The sequence below is a fragment of the Corythoichthys intestinalis genome, chromosome 5 (genome assembly GCF_030265065.1).
Source record: "Corythoichthys intestinalis isolate RoL2023-P3 chromosome 5, ASM3026506v1, whole genome shotgun sequence".
In the NCBI taxonomy this organism is placed as follows: Eukaryota; Metazoa; Chordata; class Actinopteri; order Syngnathiformes; family Syngnathidae; genus Corythoichthys; species Corythoichthys intestinalis.
This window is the reverse complement of record NC_080399.1, coordinates 34,733,955-34,756,396: the sequence shown is the minus strand read 5'-3', so window position 1 is coordinate 34,756,396 and position 22,442 is coordinate 34,733,955. Positions and strand designations below refer to the sequence as shown.

Sequence of the window (22,442 nt, the reverse complement as noted above, 5' to 3'; positions counted from 1 at the left end):
GAGGAGGGCGGCTGCAGTGGTTATGCAGCTAACGTGCAGCTAATGTGCACGAGGAGAGCTTTTTACATGCCTATCAATGATCAAACGTAAGTAGTCCTTTATTTAAAGAAAGTTTGTAGTGTTTACTTTGTAATCGCTGTATTAATATTTGACATAATACGAAACAATATGTTTACTCACTTCCTCGTAAGTCCAATGGTCCCACAGTAGTAGGGCTTGGCCAATATCCACGGTGAGTGGGAACCTTTTGAAACTCCAAAAAGGCGCACACGCCTCTCCGTCATGAAGCAAGATTTTTCTGCAGCCATTTGGCTGGCGTGATGCGAAAAATAAACGTATTAATCCGCAAAATCTGCTGAATCCTTAGTCCTCACACACAACAGTACAGCTGTTTAGTGAAAAGGACGCCTTCTACCGTACACGTCACAGCGCCCTCCTCCTCAATGCAAGACCGAAGCCGGAAGTCACTCATTTTCATGGCGCGGGATTAAAAAACTAAATAAATATAGCCATCGCTTCCACACACATCCAAGCAGTCCATATCATTCAGGAGCATAAAATACCACGTGCATTATGAAATAAACATGCTTTTTCGTGTCACATGCACTTTAAGGGTTCAATGTTGGGCTGCTGCCTTCCTGTGTGGAGCTTGCAGGTTTTCCCAAAACATGAATAGTTGGCAGATTGAACAGTCACAGCAGTTATGAATATGAGCATGATTGGTTGTTTCTCTTGTTGTGGCCTGCAACTCCCTGGCAACCAGTTTGGGGTCAGGGTGTCCCCATAGCCAACTGGGATTGGTAACTGCACCCCACAACTCTCGTGACGTGAGGATAAGTGGTACGAAATAAATGAGTCAATCTGTCTGTCTGTAGGTATAATGAAATTCTCTATCTAATGAATGGGCAGTAAAGTGGGTAATTTATAAATGTTCGGATCTAATCTCAGTGCAGGTGACTGAATACACATACGTTGGAACAAAAATGTACAGTCCCTGACAAAAGTCTTGTCGCATATCCAAACCTCCACCCTCCCAAATGATGTTGAATGTACAAAGATATATTTGTTCCACTGAAAAAAGATTTATCATTTAATGAAGACATAAAGGTCAAATTTTGGCAAGACAAAAGTTTTGTCGCCTACAGAAAGTAGTGTGAAAATTGAACAAAAAATGTACTTCAAATACAAAAATATGTTACATAACATAAGCGAATTAAGTAGTGGTGCTGTGAGATCCAAATTTAATATTTTGTATGACTTCCATGGGCTTCGGCAAGGATTCATACAATTTATTGATGAGGTCATCAGATCAGATCTTGATCTTCTTTGCCATGAGGAACTTTGAAGTAGAGATTGAAGTATGCAATGGAGCACCATCATGCTGCAGAATTTGTCCCTTTTTATTGTTAGGAATATAAGAGGCAGCTAAGATTTGTTGATATTTCAGACTATTTATCTCTCAGGGTGCAGACAGTTAAAAACCGTGTGGCATTTGCCAAGGCCCACAGCCTGTCGAAAGGATGGACGCTGGAAAAGTGGCAAAAGGTGGATTTTTCAGATGAATCTTCCATTGAAGTACACCACAGTCGCCACAAATATTGCAGGAGACCTACTGGAGCCCGCATGGATCCGAGATTCAGTCAGAAAACAGTGAAGTTTGGTGGTTACATCATTAACAAAATCATGGTCTGGGGTTACATCCAGTATGGGTGTGTGCGAGAGATCTGCAAGGTGGAAGGCAATATAAATAGTCTTAAATATCAACAAATCTTTGCTGCCTCTCACATTCCTAACCATAAAAAGGGACAAATTCTGCAGCAGGATGGTGCTCCATCGCATACAAGTATAACACCATTTACCATACTTCAATCTCTACCACAAAGTTCCTCAAGGCAAAGAAGATCAAGATCCTCCAGGACTGGCCAGCTCAGTCACCAGACATGAACATCATTGAGCATGTCTGGGGTAGGATGAAAAAGGATGGAAGACGAAACCCAAGAATGTTGATGAACTCTGGGAGGCATGAAAGACTGCTTTCTTTGATGTTCCTGATGACCTCATCAATAAATTGTATGAATCCTTGCCGAAACCCATGGAAGTCATACAAAATATTAAATTTGGATCTCACAGCACCACTACTTAATTTGCTTATGTTATGTAACATATTTATATATTTGGAGTACATTTTTGTTCAATTTTCATACTTTCTGTAGGCGACAAAAATGTTGTCTTGCCAAAATTGGACCTTTATGTCTTTATTAAATGATAAATCTTTTTTCAGTGAAACAAATATATTTTTGTACATTCAACATCATTTGGGAGGGTCTTAGCTTTCATATGAGCTATTTCATAAACCAATTGAATAATTAAAAGTCAGGTTATTAGCAATTGTTTCTACAAAATGGATAAGCGACAAGACTTTTGTCAGGGACTGTAGATCTTTTCACATCCAGTTACGGACTCTATATACCATTAAAATGCTTTAATATTGCACAATATAAATAACACATGAAATGCTGCAACAGGAAAATGTTTATTGGAATGAGTTTTTAAAGAATCCCAAGTCAAGCAATGAGTGATCTGGTTCATCACAAAACAAGAAAAGAAATAGTAAGTTGTGGAATTCCATCAATTCATTTTGATGGAACTTCAAAATTGAAAATGTATTAAGAATTTTTTTAACAAGTCGTATGAATGTGTTACTACAAATACATTCCTCATGCTCAACAAAATACACTGTGCAATGTACAGTATCATATTGCATTTTGTATTTGTTCCAAAAATTTACTGCACATTATAGGGTCAAGAACACAAAGTGATTGACATTCCTAGTAATTTCCTACATACTAGAAATGCTTATCAACATTAGAAATGTTGTGTTGTATTTTGTGTACAGTGTGTAGCTTGACAGCCACACTTTTCAATCGAGATGTAGGAGTGCTTTATCTTGCTGCCATCTGCGCAAATCATCTCCACTTCCTTCTGTTTGGTGGCAGTTTCTTGACAACATGAGCAGGAGTGCATCAGGCTGTTGCTCTCAGCCGAGTACCTAAGCGGTTATATTTTCACACATGAGCAATGCTGCTAGAAAAAAAGTTCCACTGAAACTTAACTATAGATCTCACATTGATGTTGACGCTCCACAGGATCCTTCGCAGGTTGTCATTTCCACTGGTACAACTGACTTGCAGTTCTTTGTGTGCAAGTAGGTAGTGTTTGTGTTTATTTTACATTTCGTTGGAAGAGAAACTGGGAATGACAAAAAAAAAGTGCATGTTCACAAGTAACAGGAACTGAATAAAATTACTACTACAATTATACTATGACAGTCTGGTGAGATAGGTACAGATACATTTACTCACCACATGTCAGCGTTTGGCAGCAGTCCACCGTTTGGTTTAACAACACCTCCCCTTCCTTACAGGTTATAGGTGCTTGAGTGGGACACACGCGAGGCTCACACTGCACACTCAGCGTTTCAGCATCACAGACACACATTTGACAGCCACTGACCCAACTGTCGCCAATCTTTGGGTGGTAAAACAATAGTTATTCATCACCAATACAATACAAGTACTGTACCGCAATTTTTGGATTATAAGGAACACCTGACTATAAGCTGCAGCCCACAAAATTTGACACGAAAACGGCATTTGTTGATAGATAAGTTGCACAGGACTATAAGCTATACTTACCAAATTTGACAAGAAAACTATTTGTTCATGTGCAAGCCGCACTGGACGATAAGCCACAGGGATAGTCACACCTAAAGCCTACTGTTGTCGCGATACTATAATATTTTCAACTTGATAGCTATACTAAAAAAAATACTCAATACCATTTTCGATACTACAGAAAATTAAAAAAAAAAAAAAAAAAAAAAAAGCTTTTTTAGGAACTCTTTCAGTGCCATTGGACGTTGATAGACGTCTAGTCTTGTGGCTCATGAAAAAAAAAAAAAAAAAAAAAAAAAAAAACTCTATAAAAGAGTTTATGACAAGTAGACGTCCAATCCATTTGAAGTGGCAGGGTGGCAGCGAATGACGTCAAGCGCAGTCAACGGCAGTCAATGAGTTAACAAGGAAAATGCAAAAATATACTCCATTACTATCAAGAGTCGTGCAGAATCAAATTTACCCCATGGAAAAAAAAATCTCTTAACTTGATGTAGCACAAAAAACAATAAATAACGGGGTAATCAAATATCGTATCCCGACACATTTCAGTATCAATACAATTCGATATTTTTAACAACCCCTAAGACATACACCTTATCGGCCTGCAAAATCCACATATAAGACGCACTGGAATATAAGCCACAGGGTTCAAAGCGGCTTAAAAGTAGCGGCTTATAGTACGAAAAGTACGGTAAACTGAGTTAGAAAAACGATGACCACATTCAGCAGATACCTCTTTAGGTTCACCATCAGGTCCCGTGCAACCTTTGACAGGAAAATTAAGGGATTTAAAATCACGTAAACAAATTTACAGTAATCAGATTATTGTTTGTCAGTCACACTTACAGGCGGAGACACAGATGTCGGAGCTTGAACTGAACAAAATTGTGCCAGGTGGACAGAAACATCCCTCCACAAATACATTACAGTCAGATCTCTGGTAATATTTTTCTCCATGGCATTGCTCTATATACTTGTTATTGTATCTACAAAGACAAAATAGAATACAATATAGTACAATACAGTAGAACACAATAGAACAGAAAGCCTTTATTATCATTGTACAGAGTACAGCAAGATTTAAAGCTTCACCATAACGTGCACCACATAAAACAGAACCATATGTACAATACGGTTAATTGTATGAGCTATATTCCGGATTTGTGCTATTATTTGTAATTTTACTCCTTGGTGTTGGTAGTTAGGAGAGCAAAACAATTTTGACTGTGGCTTAGTGCAGGGTGCAGGAAAGGAATGTACTCATTTTGTTTGTTCCATTGTGTTCCATTGTTTGTGAGTTTTTTGGTTTGTTACTTTAGTTTGGATAAAGAGTATTTAAGTTAAGTTACAAGACACTACCAAAATAAACTATTGGATAAGAGAAATGGACTTGCTGTGTATGCTTCGCTCTTCAACAGCACTCGGCGCACGTCATAACAAACTCCTAACTATCATCCAGTGCTTGACGGGGTACAGGGCTTAGTCAGTACACTAATATACAACCACAGGTTAGAGTGTACATTGATTGGGAATAAAGTGGCAAATGGTAGGGAAATACACACAACTAGAACAACAACACAAATGTGAAATAAATTGTTAATGTTGCTGTATATTCAAAATGAGAGTGTGTACCTTGCATTGCAGGTTGGTTCCACAACTGGCCCACATGGTTTGTAGACTTTGTGTGCGGGACAGTCGTATTCTGCAGTATGACAAAATTGCTTGATGCATAAAAATATACACAAGTAAAATAGAAACGAATGCCCATTCATACTGTAGATAATGCAAAATGAAGACTCCCCCGAAAAAACACAACAACATATGAATACAGTGTGTATGAAATTAACATATACCTGTATAACAGTGGTTCTTAACCTGGGTTTGATCAAACCCCGGTGGTTTGTTGAGTCAATCCAAGGAGTTCGGTTAAGGTTAAGACACACAGAGCCCTATTTTTGGACACTGACTAAATTCAGGCGAAGTGGTGATTTAGACCAGGTTTTGGATTGGTTTGTCTCCAAGTTTTAGTCTACAGGTTTTATTCTAATTCTTTCAACTGCTAATCCTCTATCTGATGGGAGGAGAAACTGGTTTGCCTAGTGGAAGGCTGACACTCACTTGGTATGAGGAAGTACAACAGACCTACGTGTAGCGTGCACTGCGTTTACATTTAAAAAAAAATTAAATTAAATTAAATAAACAAAAATGTGTCACATTTTACGCCATGAAAATGGTATGTGAGGCGAGGATGTGATAGAAGATAAAAAAATAGATTAAAGAAAAAGATAAAAACATACATTTTGGCCTGTTTAAAAACATGCTGTCTAAATGAGAAGAAATTTGAATGGAAATTCACTTTGTTTTTAGCTTGTTAGCTTAGATATATACAATTTTAATATGGAAAAAAACCAATTGTAATTCCAAAGGGTTCAGGTAATGTACATGTGAAACTCACACGTTCGGTACCTTTAGCAATGTTAAGAACCACTACTGTATATTATTATTTGATTTTATTAATTGATCAATATTGTCATTACCTATTTGACTATTTGGCAGGAGAGAAATCCTCTTGTTCTAAATGCTTACCGTAAGGTGTGATGCGTCCATGTTGACTTTAGTGAGCAAGTTAGTTAAGTTTCCTAAGCGGTTAACTCTTTATAGGCCAAGTGACAATTTTGCTACCGGGTAATGTAAAAAAAAAAAAACTTGCAAAGACCTGGTGCTCACCTAGCCCACAATATTAACACAGTTATTATTACAAATCAGTGTTTCTCAAACATATGTTTAATTATTAAATTAATCAAATAAATAAAAATATAAATGAATGAAACTTTAATAAAAACAAAATTTAAATGAATAAAAGTTTAAATACACTCTCGTTATGGCCCCATAAAGCTAAAGCAACTAAGTAATAAATAAAATAGCATTAATAGCAGCAGTTTTATCTTGTTATTTAAGCTACAGTATTTACAACATTTTAATCAATAAATAAAAATATTTTGTTTTTTTCCCTTTTTAATTCATAAAAACCATAAAAAGGAACAAAGTTTAAAAATGGTAACAAATAAATAAAATGATATTTCTCCTTAACTTTTTGCCTACCATTGGTAATGATAGATGCTCAATGAATGCTCATCTTTAAATGCCAGTGATGGCAAGCATGCACTTCCAGTCTCTTCCAGTCATTCTGAATTGGACGTCTTGAGCCGTCAATGGCAGCCAGTCAGTTAAACGAGTTCTCTATAAAGGGTTTAAGGGCTAGGCGAAAAACATGATCTTACCGCACTGCCCCCATGTCGCATTTCTCCAGTTGACACAGACTGCTGCTGCAGCACACATCATGGCGTACGCCTCCAAACTGGAGCATCCCACGTGGGAGTGTTGCATGTGGCAAACATCAAATTTACAGGCCTCATAATAGGTCTCCGGTGCAACGATGTTGTGACATTTCTTAAACACGCTTAACATAAAATACAGGGATGACGACAATAATTAAAGTGCAATACTAAATGAATAACAGATTGCATTTTGCTTGCTTACTCGCTCATTATGATTTCACATATTTCATGATCACAAGGTGGTTGAGTTGGTGGTGGACTTGGCGTTGGTGGAGGAGGTGACTTCTCACAGTATGGTTTGTTCTTATCTGGTACATGCCACTCACCAGCCATATCGGTGCAAGAGGGGTGAATCTGCCCGCTTGGTAATCTGCAGTCATTTTTTCTATTATTGTCACATGTACCTGGTGAAATCAGATATAGACTGTTGCAATTAAACCGTAAAATGAACGATTAAAAAACATTTCATGTTGTTACTCACCGCACTGTCCCTCTGTATTATTGTGGAATAGGGAAAATGGCAAATCAACACTGAATAAAAGGCCTTTGAAAGTCACGACGGCTTTAATTTCTGGAATTCTCAAGACCATCTCGATGACAGTGCTTGTGATGATAAAATCTTTGTTGGAGTACGTTGGAATGACTTTCTTGCCATTGACATACACCTGAACACATTAGATTTGATACCTAATTCAAAAATGCTGCTTGATACTTTACTTTTCGTACCAACTTTAAAACTTTCAGTAATAACATAACACATAAATACAAGAAAAAGGTTAAGATCATGAAATGTACCATGTTGACTGTATTTGTGCCCCTCTCCTGTGTGAGAATGACTTCATAGTTTTTGTAGTAGACAATCAAGCTGTGAGCACAGGTTACTTCACCCGTGTCGTCACAGTTTTCATTGTCGATAAGGACGGTAAAATTGTGTTGAGGAACAATCTCTTTAACCAGGACATAAGTGCAGTTTTTCTGGAAGCTGTAGTATTGACCATCAAATGTGACATAGTGGGGATCTCCCCAGCCGCTGCAGATGCCTGCAAAGTGATAATGTGGAATAAACTATTATTTATTTTAGGATCTTTTTTGGATGTGGGATGCCTAAAAGGCTTTCAACTGAACTCACATGTGCATTCGTAGTGGAAACAGCAACCATCTTCATCATAAACCCTCACTGGTGGTTGACTGTTTTCACACACAGGCATAATTGGTTCGCATGGCTTATGTTCTGTTACAACTTTTCCATCATCACAACGATCAGTGGTGCAGTTGTCTGAACTCCAGATTTCTCCATGCTGAAAAAGACAAACCTACACGTTAGGACCTCTACCATCAAGCCCAAGACTATAAAAAATTGTTCCAAATTATTTCAAATTCAAGGACCTTTCTTGGTGGGATAAGAAATGTACAATCTTTAGGGGGTGCTTTAGTGGATACGCTTATGGTACTGGATATTGTTGTGACACCTTTTGTCGTTATGCCAGTAGTTGTTAAGGAAGTGGTAGGAGTTGGTGGAATAGTTGGCTGACACGGTCCAGCATACTTCTCAATATTGCAAGTTTTATTGCAATATGCGGTGAAGCACCAACCTGCTTCATCTGTCTTATTGTATATGGTAGTACCTAAAAACAAATAATAGACTTCACGTTTTGAAAAGAACAAAACAGTAAATTTGTATAAATCTGCATGGACACGTGTTGGCTGTCAAAAGCTGTGCCACATTGAAAATTAGAATATCATAGATATGACAACTAGGGTTGTTCCGATCATGTTTTTTGCTCCCGATCCGATCCCGATCGTTTTAGTTTGAGTATCTGCCGATCCCGATATTTCCCGATCCGATTGCTTTTTTTTGCTCCCGATTCAATTCCAATCATTCCCGATAATTTTTCCGATCATATACATTTTGGCAATGCATGAAGAAAAAAATGAATAAAACTCGGACGAATATATACATTCAACATTCAGTACATAAGTACTGTATTTGTTTATTATGACAATAAATCCTCAAGATGGCATTTACATTATTAACATTCTTTCTGTGAGAGGGATCCACGGATAGAAAGACTTGTAATTCTTAAAGGATAAATGTGACTTTGTATATTGTGACTAAATATTGCCATCTAGTGTATTTGTTGAGCTTACAGTAAATGATACTGTAGCCATTTAACTGTTCTGCCCAAATGCATGATGGGAAGTGCAACCATGACTGCGTAGTGGCACCAATTGATATATCTTCTCTGCGTTGGGAAATAACATAGGGTGTTAAGAAAATGATCAACTACCACCTTTCTTCCCCACGTTGCTTCCCACGATGTTTCTAATTATTGAGAGAGGTATTGCAAGGCTTTAGCCAATTAAAAAAAGGCTCCAAAGTCTGCTAAATTCACTCTACTCATTTTACGCTGCCTTTTAGCTCTATTAATAGGTAAAACAGTGCCATCATAGATTGAACACGACAATGCGTGAGTGGGTCATGCAGCGCATGCGTTAATTGCGTTGAATATTTTAATGTGTTTAATTTTTAAAAAATTAATTAACGCCGCTAATGCGATAAATTTGATAGCCCTACTTTAAGCCAAAACTAAAGACTCTGGATGAGTGTAAGACATTTTGTCTGTAATGTTAAATACAATTAGAAAACAATTTAACTAAAAAAATATACATATATATATTAAAAAAAGGCATGTCCGATATTTTTTTGCCGATTCCGATACTTTGAAAATGACGTGATCGGACCCGATCAATCGGGATGCCGATCAATCGGGATATCTTTAATGACAACAATGAATCAATGCTTACCAGGAGAAAAAGTTTGATCAAGGTATTTGCAGAAACATTCAGTGGTTCCGACTGCTGTCGAGGACAGTGTTGTCGTTTTTGTTGAAGGCTTTTCTGTTGACACTATGGTAGGCCTTGTAGAGACGGGGGTTGTTGTTGCTGGTACTGCTGTAACTGTAGTGGGTTTTTCAGCAACTGTGGTTGTTCTGGTGGGCACTTCTGTGACTGTGGTAGGTTTTTCAGTGACTGTGGTTGTTGTGGTTGGTGGTACTTTTGTAACTGTAGAGGTTTTTTCATTTACTGTGGTTGTTGCTGCTGGTACTTTTGTAACAGTGGTAGGCTTTTTAGTGACTGCTGTTGTTTGTCCTACTGTAACTGTGGTAGATTTTTTGGTAACTGTGATTGTTGTTGGTACTGTTGTTACTGTGGTAGGTTTTTCTGTAACTGTGCTTGTTAGTACTTCTGTAACTGTGGTGGATGGTTTAATAACTGTGGTTGGTGTTGGTACTTCTGTTACTGTGGTAGGTTTTTCTGTAACTGTGGTAGTTGTGTTTGGTGATACTTCTGTAACTGTGGTGATTGTTGTTGGTACTTCTGTAACTGTGCTAACCTCTGTAACTGTGCTAGCTTTTTTTGTATATGTGGTAGTTGTTGGTACTTCTGTAAGTGTGGTAGGTTTTTCAGTAACTGTGGTAGGTTTTTCAGTAACTGTGGATGCTGTTTGTATTTCTGTTACTGTGGTAGTGTTTTTAGTGACTTTGGTTGTTGTTTGTACTTCTGTAACTGTGGTTGGTTGTGTAGTAACTATGGATGTTGTTTGAATTTCTGTTACTGTGGTAGGTCTTTTAGTGACTGTTGTTGTTGTTGGTACTTCTGTAACTGTGGTTGGTTGTGTAGTAACTGTGGATGTTGTTTGTATTTCTGTTACTGTGGTAGGTTTTTTAGTGACTGTCGTTGTTGTTGGTACTTCTGTACCTGTGCTAGGTTGTGTAGTAACTGTGGATGTTGTTTGTATTTCTGTTACTGTGGTAGGTTTTTTAGTGACTGTGGTTGTTGTTGGTACTTCTGTAACTGTGGTTGATTGTGTAGTAACTGTGGATGTTGTTTGTATTTCTGTTACTGTTGTGGGTTTTTTAGTGACTGTCGTTGTTGTTGGTACTTCTGAAACTGTGGTAGGTTTTTTAGTAACAGTGGTTTTGGATGTTTCTTCTTCTAATGGTGTTGACCTTGCCCCTGTGATTGGTGGACCTGTATGAATTATAATGGTAGTTGTGGGGATTGTTTTTTCAGTTGATGTGGCTTCAGTTGTGGTTGGGCCTTCTGTGGGTCTGGGTGGTTTTTGTGTTGTTGCTGTCAGAGTTGTGTATTCTGTGGGTGAATTTGTAGTTGTAGATTCGGTGGGGGTGACACAATGGTTGATGCAACATTTGACTCTAATCTCATAGTCATAACAAATTGGTGGTATGCCTTGGTCTTTGTTGTGACAGATCAGTCCTTCTGTTGGATTACATGTTACTATCTGACCGAGCTGATCCAAAGCTACATCTGGAAAGGCTTTTGCTCTGCATTCTATCTCAAGTGGTTGATTGCAGTCTTTCAGACTTTCATCATTAATATTTTCTATAGATTCATAATCTCCACCACTGAGGTTATGATCAGGGTAATGGTTGTTGATCCAATGTGACCAGTGACAAACATAACATTCAGGTGTGGTCGATGGCGTCCTTTCTGTGGTTGTGGTCGTTTGGGGCTTTTCCGTTTTTACTGTTGTTGGCGTAGTTGTTGATAAGGGTGGCTTCTGTGTCGTTGTCTTGATGGTGGTGTGTTCCTCTGTAATTGTGGTTTGGGGGTTTGCTGTTGTGGTTTTTTCTGTTGTTGACAGTGTGGATGGAGGAATTGTTTCTGTAAAAATTTCAACGGTTGTGGTGTGGATTGTTTTTTCAGTTGCTGTCACTTCAGTTGTGGTTGAACCTTCTGTAACTGTTGTATGGTTTTCAGTGACTGTGGTTGTTGTGGTTGGTGGTACTTCTGTAACTGTGGTAGGTTTTTTAGTGACTTTGGTTGTTGTTGGTACTTTTGTAACTGTAGTTGGTTGTGTAGTAACTGTGGTTGTTGTTTGTATTTCTGTTACTGTGGTAGGTCTTTTAGTGACTGTTGTTGTTGTTGTTGTTGTTGGTACTTCTGTAACTGTGGTTGGTTGTGTAGTAACTGTGGTTGTTGTTTGTATTTCTGTTACTGTGGTAGGTCTTTTAGTGATTGTTGTTGTTGTTGTTGTTGGTACTTCTGTAACTGTGGTTGGTTGTGTAGTAACTGTGGATGTTGTTTGTATTTCTGTTACTGTGGTAGGTCTTTTAGTGACTGTTGTTGTTTTTGATACTTCTGTACCTGTGCTTGGCTGTGTAGTAACTGTGGATGTTGTTTGTATTTCTGTTAGTGTGGTAGGTCTTTTAGTGACTGTTGTTGTTTTTGACACTTCTGTACCTGTGCTTGGCTGTGTAGTAACTGTGGATGTTGTTTGTATTTCTGTTACTGTGGTAGGTTTTTTAGTGACTGTGGTTGTTGTTGGTACTTCTGTAACTGTGGTTGATTGTGTTGTAACTGTGGATGTTGTTTGTATTTCTGTTACTGTTGTGGGTTTTTTAGTGACTGTCGTTGTTGTTGGTACTTCTGTAACTGTGGTAGGTTTTTCAGTAACAGTGGTTTTGGATGTTTCTTCTTCTAATGGTGTTGACCTTGCCCCTGTGATTGGTGGACCTGTATGAATTTTAATGGTAGTTGTGGGGATTGTTTTTTCAGTTGATGTGACTTCAATTGTGGTGGGGCCTTCTGTGGGTCTGGGTGGTTTTTGTGTTGTTGCTGTCAGAGTTGTGTATTCTGTGGGTGAATTTGTAGTTGTAGATTCAGTGGGGGTGACACAATGGTTGATGCAACATTTGACTCTAATCTCATAGTCATAACAAATTGGTGGTATGCCTTGGTCTTTGTTGTGACAGATTAGTCCTTCTGTTGGATTACATGTTACTATCTGACCGAGCTGATCCAAAGCTACATCTGGAAAGGCTTTTGCTCTGCATTCTATCTCAAGTGGTTGATTACAGTCTTTCAGATTTTCATAATTAATATTTTCTATAGATTCATAATCTCCACCACTGAGGTTATGATCAGGGTAATGGTTGTTGATCCAATGTGACCAGTGACAAACATAACATTCAGGTGAGGTCGATGGCGTCCTTTCTGTGGTTGTGGTCGTTTGGGGCTTTTCCGTTTTGACTGTTGTTGGTGTAGTTGTTGATAAGGGTGGCTTCTGTGTCGTCTTGATGGTGGTGTGTTCCTCTGTAATTGTGGTTTGGGGGTTTGCTGTTGTGGTTTTTTCTGTAGTTGACAGTGTGGATGGAGGAATTGTTTCTGTAAGAATTTCAACGGTTGTGGTGTGGATTGTTTTTTCAGTTGCTGCCACTTCAGTTGTGGTTGAACCTTCTGTAACTGTTGTATGGTTTTCAGTGACTGTGGTTGTTGTGGTTGGTGGTACTTCTGTAACTGTGGTAGGTCTTTTAGTGACTTTGGTTGTTGTTGGTACTTCTGTAACTGTGGTTGGTTGTGAAGTAACTGTGGATGTTGTTTGTATTTCTGTTACTGTGGTAGGTCTTTTAGTGACTGTTGTTGTTGTTGGTACTTCTGTAACTGTGGTTGGTTGTGTAGTAACTGTGGATGTTGTTTGTATTTCTGTTACTGTGGTAGGTTTTTTAGTGACTGTCGTTGTTGGTGGTACTTCTGTAACTGTGGTAGGTTGTGAAGTAACTGTGGATGTTGTTTGTATTTCTGTTACTGTGGTAGGTTTTTTAGTGACTGTCGTTGTTGTTGGTACTTCTGTAACTGTGGTTGATTGTGTAGTAACCGTGAATGTTGTTTGTATTTCTGTTACTGTTGTGGGTTTTTTAGTGACTGTCGTTGTTGGTGATACTTCTGAAACTGTGGTAGGTTTTTCTGTAACTGTGGTAGGTTTTTCAGTAACAGTGGTTTTGGATGTTTCTTCTTCTAATGGTGTTGACCTTGCCCCTGTGATTGGTGGACCTGTATGAATTTTAATGGTAGTTGTGGGGATTGTTTTTTCAGTTAATGTGACTTCAGTTGTGGTGGGGCCTTCTGTGGGTCTGGGTGGTTTTTGTGTTGTTGCTGTCAGAGTTGTGTATTCTGTGGGTGAATTTGGAGATGTAGATTCGGTGGGGGTGACACAATGGTTGATGCAACATTTGACTCTAATCTCATAGTCATAACAAATTGGTGGTATGCCTTGGTCTTTGTTGTGACAGATCAGTCCTTCTGTTGGACTACATGTTACTATCTGACCGAGCTGATCCAAAGCCACATCTGGAAAGGCTTTTGCTCTGCATTCTATCTCACGTGGTTGATTGCAGTCTTTCAGACCTTCATCATTAATATTTTCTATAGATTCATAATCTCCACCACTGAGGTTATGATCAGGGTAGTGGTTGTTGATCCAGTGTGACCAGTGACAAACATAACATTCAGGTGTGGTCGATGGCGTCCTTTCTGTGGTTGTGGTCGTTTGGGGCTTTTCCGTTTTTACTGTTGTTGGCATAGTTGTTGATAAGGGTGGCTTCTGTGTCGTTGTTTTGATGGTGGTGTGTTCCTCTGTAATTGTGGTTTGGGGGTTTGCTGTTGTGGTTTTTTCTGTTGTTGACAGTGTGGATGGAGGAATTGTGTCTGTGAGAATTTCAACGGTTGTGGTGTGGATTGTTTTTTCAGTTGCTGTGACTTCAGTTTTGGTTGAACCTTCTGTAACTGTGGTTGGTTGTGAAGTAACTGTGGATGTTGTTTGTATTTCTGTTACTGTGGTAGGTCTTTTAGTGACTGTCATTGTTGTTGGTACTTCTGTAACTGTGGTTGGTTGTGTAGTAACTGTGGATGTTGTTTGTATTTCTGTTACTGTGGTAGGTTTTTTAGTGACTGTTGTTGTTGTTGCAACTTCTGTCACTGTGGTTGGTTGTGTAGTGACTGTGGATGTTGTTTGTATTTCTGTTACTGTGGTAGGTTTTTTAGTGACTGTCGTTGTTGTTGGTACTTCTGTAACTGTGGTTGGTTGTGTAGTAACTATGGATGTTGTGTGTATTTCTGTTACTGTGGTAGGTCTTTTAGTGACTGTTGTTGTTGTTGGTACTTCTGTAACTGTGGTTGGTTGTGTAGTAACTGTGGATGTTGTTTGTATTTCTGTTACTGTGGTAGGTTTTTTAGTGACTGTTGTTGTTGTTGATACTTCTGTACCTGTGCTAGGTTGTGCAGTAACTGTGGATGTTGTTTGTATTTCTGTTACTGTGGTAGGTCTTTTAGTGACTGTCGTTGTTGTTGGTACTTCTGTAACTGTGCTTGGTTTTTCAGTAACAGTGGTTTTGGATGTTTCTTCTTCTAATGGTGTTGACCCTGCCCCTGTGATTGGTGGACCTGTATGAATTATAATGGTAGTTGTGGGGATTGTTTTTTCAGTTGATGTGACTTCAGTTGTGGTGGGGCCTTCTGTGGGTCTTGGTGGTCTTTGAGTTGTTGCTGTCAGAGTTGTGTATTCTGTGGGTGAATTTGTAGTTGTAGCTTTGGTGGGGGTGACACAATGGTTGATGCAACATTTGACTCTAATCTCATAGTCATAACAAATTGGTGGTATGCCTTGGTCTTTGTTGTGACAGATAAATCCTTCTGTTGGATTACATGTTACTTTCTGACCAAGCTGATCCAAAGCTAAATCTGGAAAGGCCTTTGCTCTGCATTCTATCTCAAGTGGAAGATTGCAGTCATTTAGATTTGCATCATTAATATTTTCTATAGCTTCATAATCTCCACCACTGAGGTCATGATCAGGGTAGTGGTTGTTGATCCAGTGTGACCAGTGACAAACATAACAGTCATGTGTGGTCGATGGTGTCCTTTCTGTGGTTGTGGTAGTTTGGGGCTTTTCAGTTGTTACTGTTGTTGAAGTAGTTGTTTTAATAGTAGTGGGTTCATTTGTGGAGGTTGGTCCTTCTGTTACAGCCAAAACATAACATAACCACAAACAATCAGTGTGCTGTCACCAAGACAGAGCTTTATAATGTTAATATGCTATATATAATATAATGCTAATATGAAAGCATCATACCATATACACCACGGTTAATCATTACCTTTTGTCGTAAACACAAATTCTGTTGTTGTTGGTGGCTGATGAGTGGTTGATGAACTGCACACCGTTACTTCTCTCGTAATGTTCCCATGTTCTCCACAAAAAGCAGTGATACAAGTTCCATCTCCATCATGAGTGTCATACACGATATCGCCATAATTGTATATTTGTCCTTGATAGATGCAAGTACAATCTGGAAAATAATATAAATCATTGCACCAAAAAAGCTTTATTTCAAAAGTAGATATTCATTTTAAACAACTTCAATAGTTAAACAAATAATGATCATGTGGTGCAAGATCTTTACCTTCAATTGTGTACGTGCATTGCCTCTCTGATGAAGAACATTTACTGAACAAAAAATGAGATTTTTTTTGTTGTTGTTGAAAATCCATGCAAATACATATTTTTTTTAATGTTTGGTCAGAAAATATCCTACCATTTCTGACAATTTTCTGTCGGAGGCATTCTGTCTCCTTCGGCATAATGTTTCCCATCAACATCATAGCACCCACATTGCTCTGCTGCCACACATTTCATTGTTACCTCTTCCAAATATGGTTGATGAGGTGGACACCTCGGGTAGCAGCCTTGGAGATAATAATGTAACTGTCAGTGGTACAAGTGCAGAATTGGCGGAACCAGTAAACACATGTATGATTAGGGATGAATTGGGTGCATCCTATGTATGAATTGATTATAATGAAAGCACCTTCTAAAGCTGGGATATGAGTATAGCACTTTCCAGAGGGATTCCTACAGGTCTTCATGCATGGTTTTCCACAAGCTTCGTAGTGCCATTCACACTCACCCTCAGGATTGTAGTAATCACAAAATAGAGCTAATTAAAAACAAGAAATCAATATTAGAAGAAAGTATATCTCAATAATTCCAAAGTAAACGAATCCACTAAAGACCCTTTATTCTATTACTTACTGAAAAATTGACTACTCATATAAATAAACCCAATAAGAATTTATTGTAATTGTTAAACAGTTAAGATTATGCAGGTTTATATTGAGATTTATTCTGATTAAAAGGAAAAAAATAATCACTTACGACAGACAGTTGGAGTTCTCCATTTTATGCATGCTCCTGCAGTATTGCAAGCAAGTGCATAGGCTGCGACAGCTGAGCAGAAGCACTCACAATCTCCTCCAGTATTACAGGAACACGTGTCTTTTACACAGGCATTGTAATAGGGCTGGGGATCCACCTTTTACGATAATTGTGAAAAAAAAAAAAAAAAAAGTTCGATTTTTTTTAACACTCAAGTTTTTTTTTTTTTTAACAAAACGGTAGTAACATATTTTAGAGTACCTTTGAATGACATGTACTAAAGACTTCACTGTTGATGATGCTGCAGCGTTTTAATGCCCATGCCTGCCTATGCGAGTACAGTGTGCAGGGATTTTTTAATGCATTTGTGTTGGCACAGCTTTGTGACACTTTCCAGCTGTTTCCAAACTCAAAGGCGTCCACCACCAATTCTTTGTTTCGGGTGGTAAAGTCATTTTTTATTTTTCCATCGTAATTCCCACACATACCACAAATTTTTCCCTGGGGTGAAATTGAACAGATTCAGTTTACAGAAAAAACACTAATAACTGATGCTGATCCACTCACCTTAAATGCGGAGCTCAGTTTGACCATCAGTGTTGTCTTCTTATTCCAGATGAGAACAAGACCATTCTTTGCCTCAATGACAAGATATAATCCAATAGTATGGACTTTATAAGGTATGTCAACCCCTTTGGTATGTTTGATTACAGTTCCCTCTTTAAGGATTATTTCACTGTTCTGAAGGACAGAAAAGTTGAGAATGATGAGTTCCCTCGTTAAATAGCCATGTAATGTGAATTTGTACATTAATCACTAACCTAAATTTAATGATATAGCAGTAAAGTCATGAATACAGTAAATTATTATATGGAAAACCATGAATATAACCAGCGTGACCACATACTTCTACAGCACTGCGCAAATTACTTCACCGCACACATTCATGAACTCCAAACCTTGAATATTATGATCCTCTTAAAGCCTAGGCAATAATTTACATGCAATACTTTATCAAAATTATCACTCAATGATGCACCCCTAAGTAGAGCTTGATAGCAGTAGAGCAGATGTTATCACTTGGTCCACACGGAACACTCTCCGTCAAGACTCTGAATGTGCCATCCTTGTTGTCCCCACAGTAATCCTAGATGACAATAAGGTGAAAAGAATATCAAAAAATGTTTACGAAAAATAATAAAACACTTATTACCCATAACGTCATTCTCTGCCATTGATGGTGACACTGGAAGTACAAATGTATTGGATGTCTATTGACATCAATGGCAGCCAAGGGGTTAACCCTTCATAGGACAAGTGACTGTTTTTGGTAATAAAAAAAAATTACATTCCACACATGTGGACATCACATTTTGGGTACTGTTGGCCACAATATTAGCATTTTGTTATACACGTGTTTATGTACTGTATCTACATACTGTACATACAGTACATACATATTATGAATAAATGCACATTTTTAATAAAGTTGATTTTTTTCTATTTTGAAAGTCATTATATTTTACCTATGCCCGCCATTGACAGCGCTAGATGTATAAGCCGTCAAAATGGAGTGGCTGTTTAGCACCATCAATGGCAGTCAGTGAGTTAAATCAGTGCCCTAAAAAGTAATACCTGGGTGAAGACGTAACCACAGTCGCCATTAAAGGAGAATTTCTTGTCGTCATAAGTGATGTAATGACCTTCTCCGTATATTGTACAGGTTCCGTCACATTCCTGATTGGTGCATTCCCACTGTCCACTTTTACAAGTGCTTTTAACACATACCAGTGCACATGAGCCAAGTAGTTTACAACAACCCAAAGGCATAATGACACAAAATAAAGCACAAAGAGAGCTCTCACCAGGTGTTACAGTCCACTTTAACAGTCTCTCCAGGCTTGTATGATTGTTCATTATAAGTGCAAGGACAACTGGTCTCCTCAATGCAACCTCCTTTACCGTCAGACAACAGGCCAGCAGGACACACGCAGCCAGAGACGCAGTGTGTGCTAACCTGTAAAATGTCACCACAATGGCAAATTATGTTTTCTCATCTTCAAAAATATTTAGTAAATCTGTGAGATTAGAAATACACACTGCTCACAGTCCAAGTAACACTCAACCCCCCCCCCCCCCTTCCCCATAGTATTTAACTCATTGCATGGCATTGGTGACGATAGATGTCCAATTCATTTAAACCAGGAAGACTAGATTGAACGAACATTCAATCGCCCCTCCCAGTTAAAATGGATTAGATGTCTAGTGCTGTCATTGGCAGCCTATGAGTTGAATGAGTGCCCTGTAAGGAAAAAAAAATCTGAATTCATGCATGAAAGGGTTAAACAAAAGGTCATAATGCTAGCTGATAGCTGATAGTTATCACAATTTAATTTTTTGAGTCTTACACATTCTGTGTCCAGAGTCTGACAGGTCTTTTGGCACTCTGATCCAATGTCACTTGGTTTTGCGCTTGAGCAGTTGAAGAAAATCATTGGAGCGCTGCATGCTGATTGTAGGGATGAAATTGTGTTGCAAAGGACAAAGATGTACAGCACATTAGCATTTGTCTAAGAAATCAATTTATAAAGTTTCATTATTAATTAATAAGTGCTATTTGTACAAATGCTGATTGTATCCTGAATGCTGTAAGGTGTTTTTAACTGCATATTTTATTGCAGGATCTTTTGTGACAATATTGTTTATGTTTCTCGCGTTGCATCATGGTACTGTGTGGCAAGAAACAATGTATTTTGCCTGTAGTTCAATTGTTTTGCATATTTAGCGAGGCAGATAGCTTACTCTTGTACTCTTGTGTCAGTTGTACAACCTGTTGGGGTAGGTGGGGTTAAAAAAAGTGTTTTTTTTTTTTTTTTGTTAATTCCCACTGAAAAGGAATGTGAAAAGGAAAGAAATTGGTAAATAAACCAGGTGTTCTGTCAGATTAGAATATGTTGTCAGAGTAGCACTACCTTATCCTTATATAGTGCTTTGCCACACTTAGTGTTGCCCAGGGGTGAAAGTGGCTAGAATTTCTTGCCGGAACTCCCTGACGTGAAGGTCGCCACGGAGCCAGAAATTTTATTTATTTATTTATTTATTTATTCAATTTTTTTTCTGTCATTTTTTTTGGGGGGGGGGGGGCAAACCTCTTAAACTACTGAAATGCAAAGAAAACTGCCTTGCCATAGTTACTTCAATAACACATACAATAACTGATTTTCATTCAAAATTGTATTTTTTTTCAATGATTCGCAAAATAAAAGTTAACAAGAACAGCAATAACCCCAACCTCCAGCTCCTAAGTTTTATTTTCCCTCATTTCCTATTTCATATATTTCATACTAAATGCCAAATCTCAATTTTAACTATTTAATAACAAAGGATATATATTAAAACTGAAGTTAATGTAAACATTTACTTTTTTAAAAATAATAAAGATATAAGTACATATCTTATCATATACAAAAATAAGTACAAATGACTTATATTATGGAGAGTGAAATGGAATATATTTTGAAGACCGCGCAAACATTGACTTTTTAAAATCATATGGAAATGAATAAGTAGCCTAACATAAATGAACAAATATAAGTCCAAAATGCACATTGACAGCTAAGATGTTCTGAACCTCCCCATCAGAGCAAATAAAACTAAATATGATAAATAAGCCTCCTCAACTCTCTCGTTGCTCTTAAAGATTCATTTTATGCTGCATTGCCCTTTTTTGTCACATCAATTCAACAGGCTTTTATTTATTTATTTATTTATTTTTTGCACATTTGAACCAATCAGAGCTAACCATTTCTGCTGATCACATGTCAGTATATCAGCCGATTGAATGGACAAATGAGTCCAGGCCGTTTGCTTTGCTACGTGCATTCGCACATTGACGTGACTCATCATCGTCAGACTCAGATAACTGCAGCAGCTGGGGAAACCTCCATGCCGTCCGTGGAATAAAATCAATAATAAATATCGGTGGAAAGGGATTACACTACACAAGCACTTCATTATGCTTGTTGTTAACACTTGTGTATGTAAATCTGATGGTGGTAGATTGTTTTCTTCTTGGAGCTGAAATGCATGTGTGGCAGCTTAGCATTTTTTTTCTTTTCTTTTTTTGCATAGCGTTTTGACAGTTGCTGTCATATTTTCGGAATCAAAACCATGTACCGGAACAGCATTCCGGCCCTGAATCTTATACCGGAACTCCGTTCTGGCCCTGAATCTTATACCGGAACTGCGTTCCTGACCGTTCTGGCCCACTTTCACCCATGGTGTTGCTGCACTAAGTGTTGCTCAAAGCACTCCCAGATAGCATACCGACGTCTAATAAATGTTGATTTCCATCAAAATCATCAGTATAGTTGACATTGAAATTTTCAACAACAAACAATGTTGAATCAACATTGAAAATACCGATGACACCTGACAGTGATGTTGAAACAACATTGTGCCAGGTGATGGTTGGGTTAACATTGTTTTATAGTTGATAAAATAATGTTGACAAATAGTTGATTTTTGATTGACTGGGAAATATGATTGAAAAGTCATCGAATTATGGATGAGCGGAAGTCATGGTCAAAAAGTAGTTGTGTTCGTGGTTGTGCGGGAAGACCTCACTTCAAAGGAACTCCACTGGAAACGCCTCATTTAAGGACAGCCATATCTAAAGGTAAGCATTTAGTCTAGTTCTCCTACTTGAAAAGATTAGAGAGGCCTGTAATTGTCAACATGGGTAAACCTCAACCATGACAGACAGAATGTGGAAAAAAAAAAACAGAAAATCACATTGTTTGATTTTTAAAGAATTTATTTCCAAATTAGAGTGAAAAATAAGCATTTGGTCACCTACAAAAAAAGCAAGATTTCTGGCTGTCAAAGAGGTCTAACTTCTTCTAATGAGGCTCCTCTCATTACCTGTATTAATGGCACCTGTTTTAACTCATTATCGGTATAAAAGACACCTCTCCACAACCTCAATCTCACACTCCAAACTCCACTATGGCCAAGACCAAAGAGCTGTCGAAGGACACCAGAGACAAAATTGTAGACCTGCACCAGGCTGGGTGGACTGAATCTGCAATAGGTAAAACGCTTGGTGTAAAGAAATCAACTGTGGGAGCAATTATTTGAAAATGGAAGACATACAAGACCAATGATAATCTCCCTCGATTTGGGGCTCCATGCAAGATCTCACCCCGTGGCTTCAAAATGATAACAAGAACGTCGTGCAAAAATCCCAGAACCACACGTGGGGACCTAGTGAATGACCTACAGAGAGCTGGGACCACAGTAACAAAGGCTACTATTAGTAACACAATGCGCCGCCAGGGACTCAAATCCTGCACTGCCAGACATGTCCCCCTGCTGAAGAAAGTCTGCATCTGCGTTTCGCTAGAGAGCATT

General features: G+C 38.2%; 1 protein-coding gene across 1 annotated transcript in view; it reads right to left on the bottom strand.

Moving 5' to 3' along the window:
• Positions 1 to 2,457: 2,457 nt before the first annotated feature.
• LOC130916376 (mucin-2) overlaps positions 2,458 to 22,442 on the bottom strand; it is a 45,457-nt gene continuing 25,472 nt past the window's right edge. The window contains exons 21-44 of the mRNA XM_057837060.1: positions 19,439 to 19,539; positions 18,896 to 19,047; positions 18,666 to 18,804; positions 18,070 to 18,177; positions 17,598 to 17,771; positions 17,292 to 17,531; positions 17,031 to 17,187; positions 16,684 to 16,812; positions 16,411 to 16,561; positions 16,279 to 16,322; positions 15,973 to 16,164; positions 9,821 to 15,832; positions 8,402 to 8,640; positions 8,145 to 8,313; positions 7,811 to 8,055; positions 7,497 to 7,680; positions 7,218 to 7,419; positions 6,959 to 7,137; positions 5,310 to 5,379; positions 4,524 to 4,663; positions 4,411 to 4,442; positions 3,363 to 3,528; positions 3,126 to 3,249; positions 2,458 to 3,049 (exon numbers count right to left, since the gene is read on the bottom strand). Of these exons, the coding sequence (XP_057693043.1) occupies positions 2,866 to 3,049; positions 3,126 to 3,249; positions 3,363 to 3,528; positions 4,411 to 4,442; positions 4,524 to 4,663; positions 5,310 to 5,379; positions 6,959 to 7,137; positions 7,218 to 7,419; positions 7,497 to 7,680; positions 7,811 to 8,055; positions 8,145 to 8,313; positions 8,402 to 8,640; positions 9,821 to 15,832; positions 15,973 to 16,164; positions 16,279 to 16,322; positions 16,411 to 16,561; positions 16,684 to 16,812; positions 17,031 to 17,187; positions 17,292 to 17,531; positions 17,598 to 17,771; positions 18,070 to 18,177; positions 18,666 to 18,804; positions 18,896 to 19,047; positions 19,439 to 19,539 (9,533 nt within the window). The 3' untranslated portion in view covers positions 2,458 to 2,865. The remainder of the gene's footprint in view (positions 3,050 to 3,125; positions 3,250 to 3,362; positions 3,529 to 4,410; positions 4,443 to 4,523; positions 4,664 to 5,309; positions 5,380 to 6,958; positions 7,138 to 7,217; positions 7,420 to 7,496; positions 7,681 to 7,810; positions 8,056 to 8,144; positions 8,314 to 8,401; positions 8,641 to 9,820; positions 15,833 to 15,972; positions 16,165 to 16,278; positions 16,323 to 16,410; positions 16,562 to 16,683; positions 16,813 to 17,030; positions 17,188 to 17,291; positions 17,532 to 17,597; positions 17,772 to 18,069; positions 18,178 to 18,665; positions 18,805 to 18,895; positions 19,048 to 19,438; positions 19,540 to 22,442) is intronic.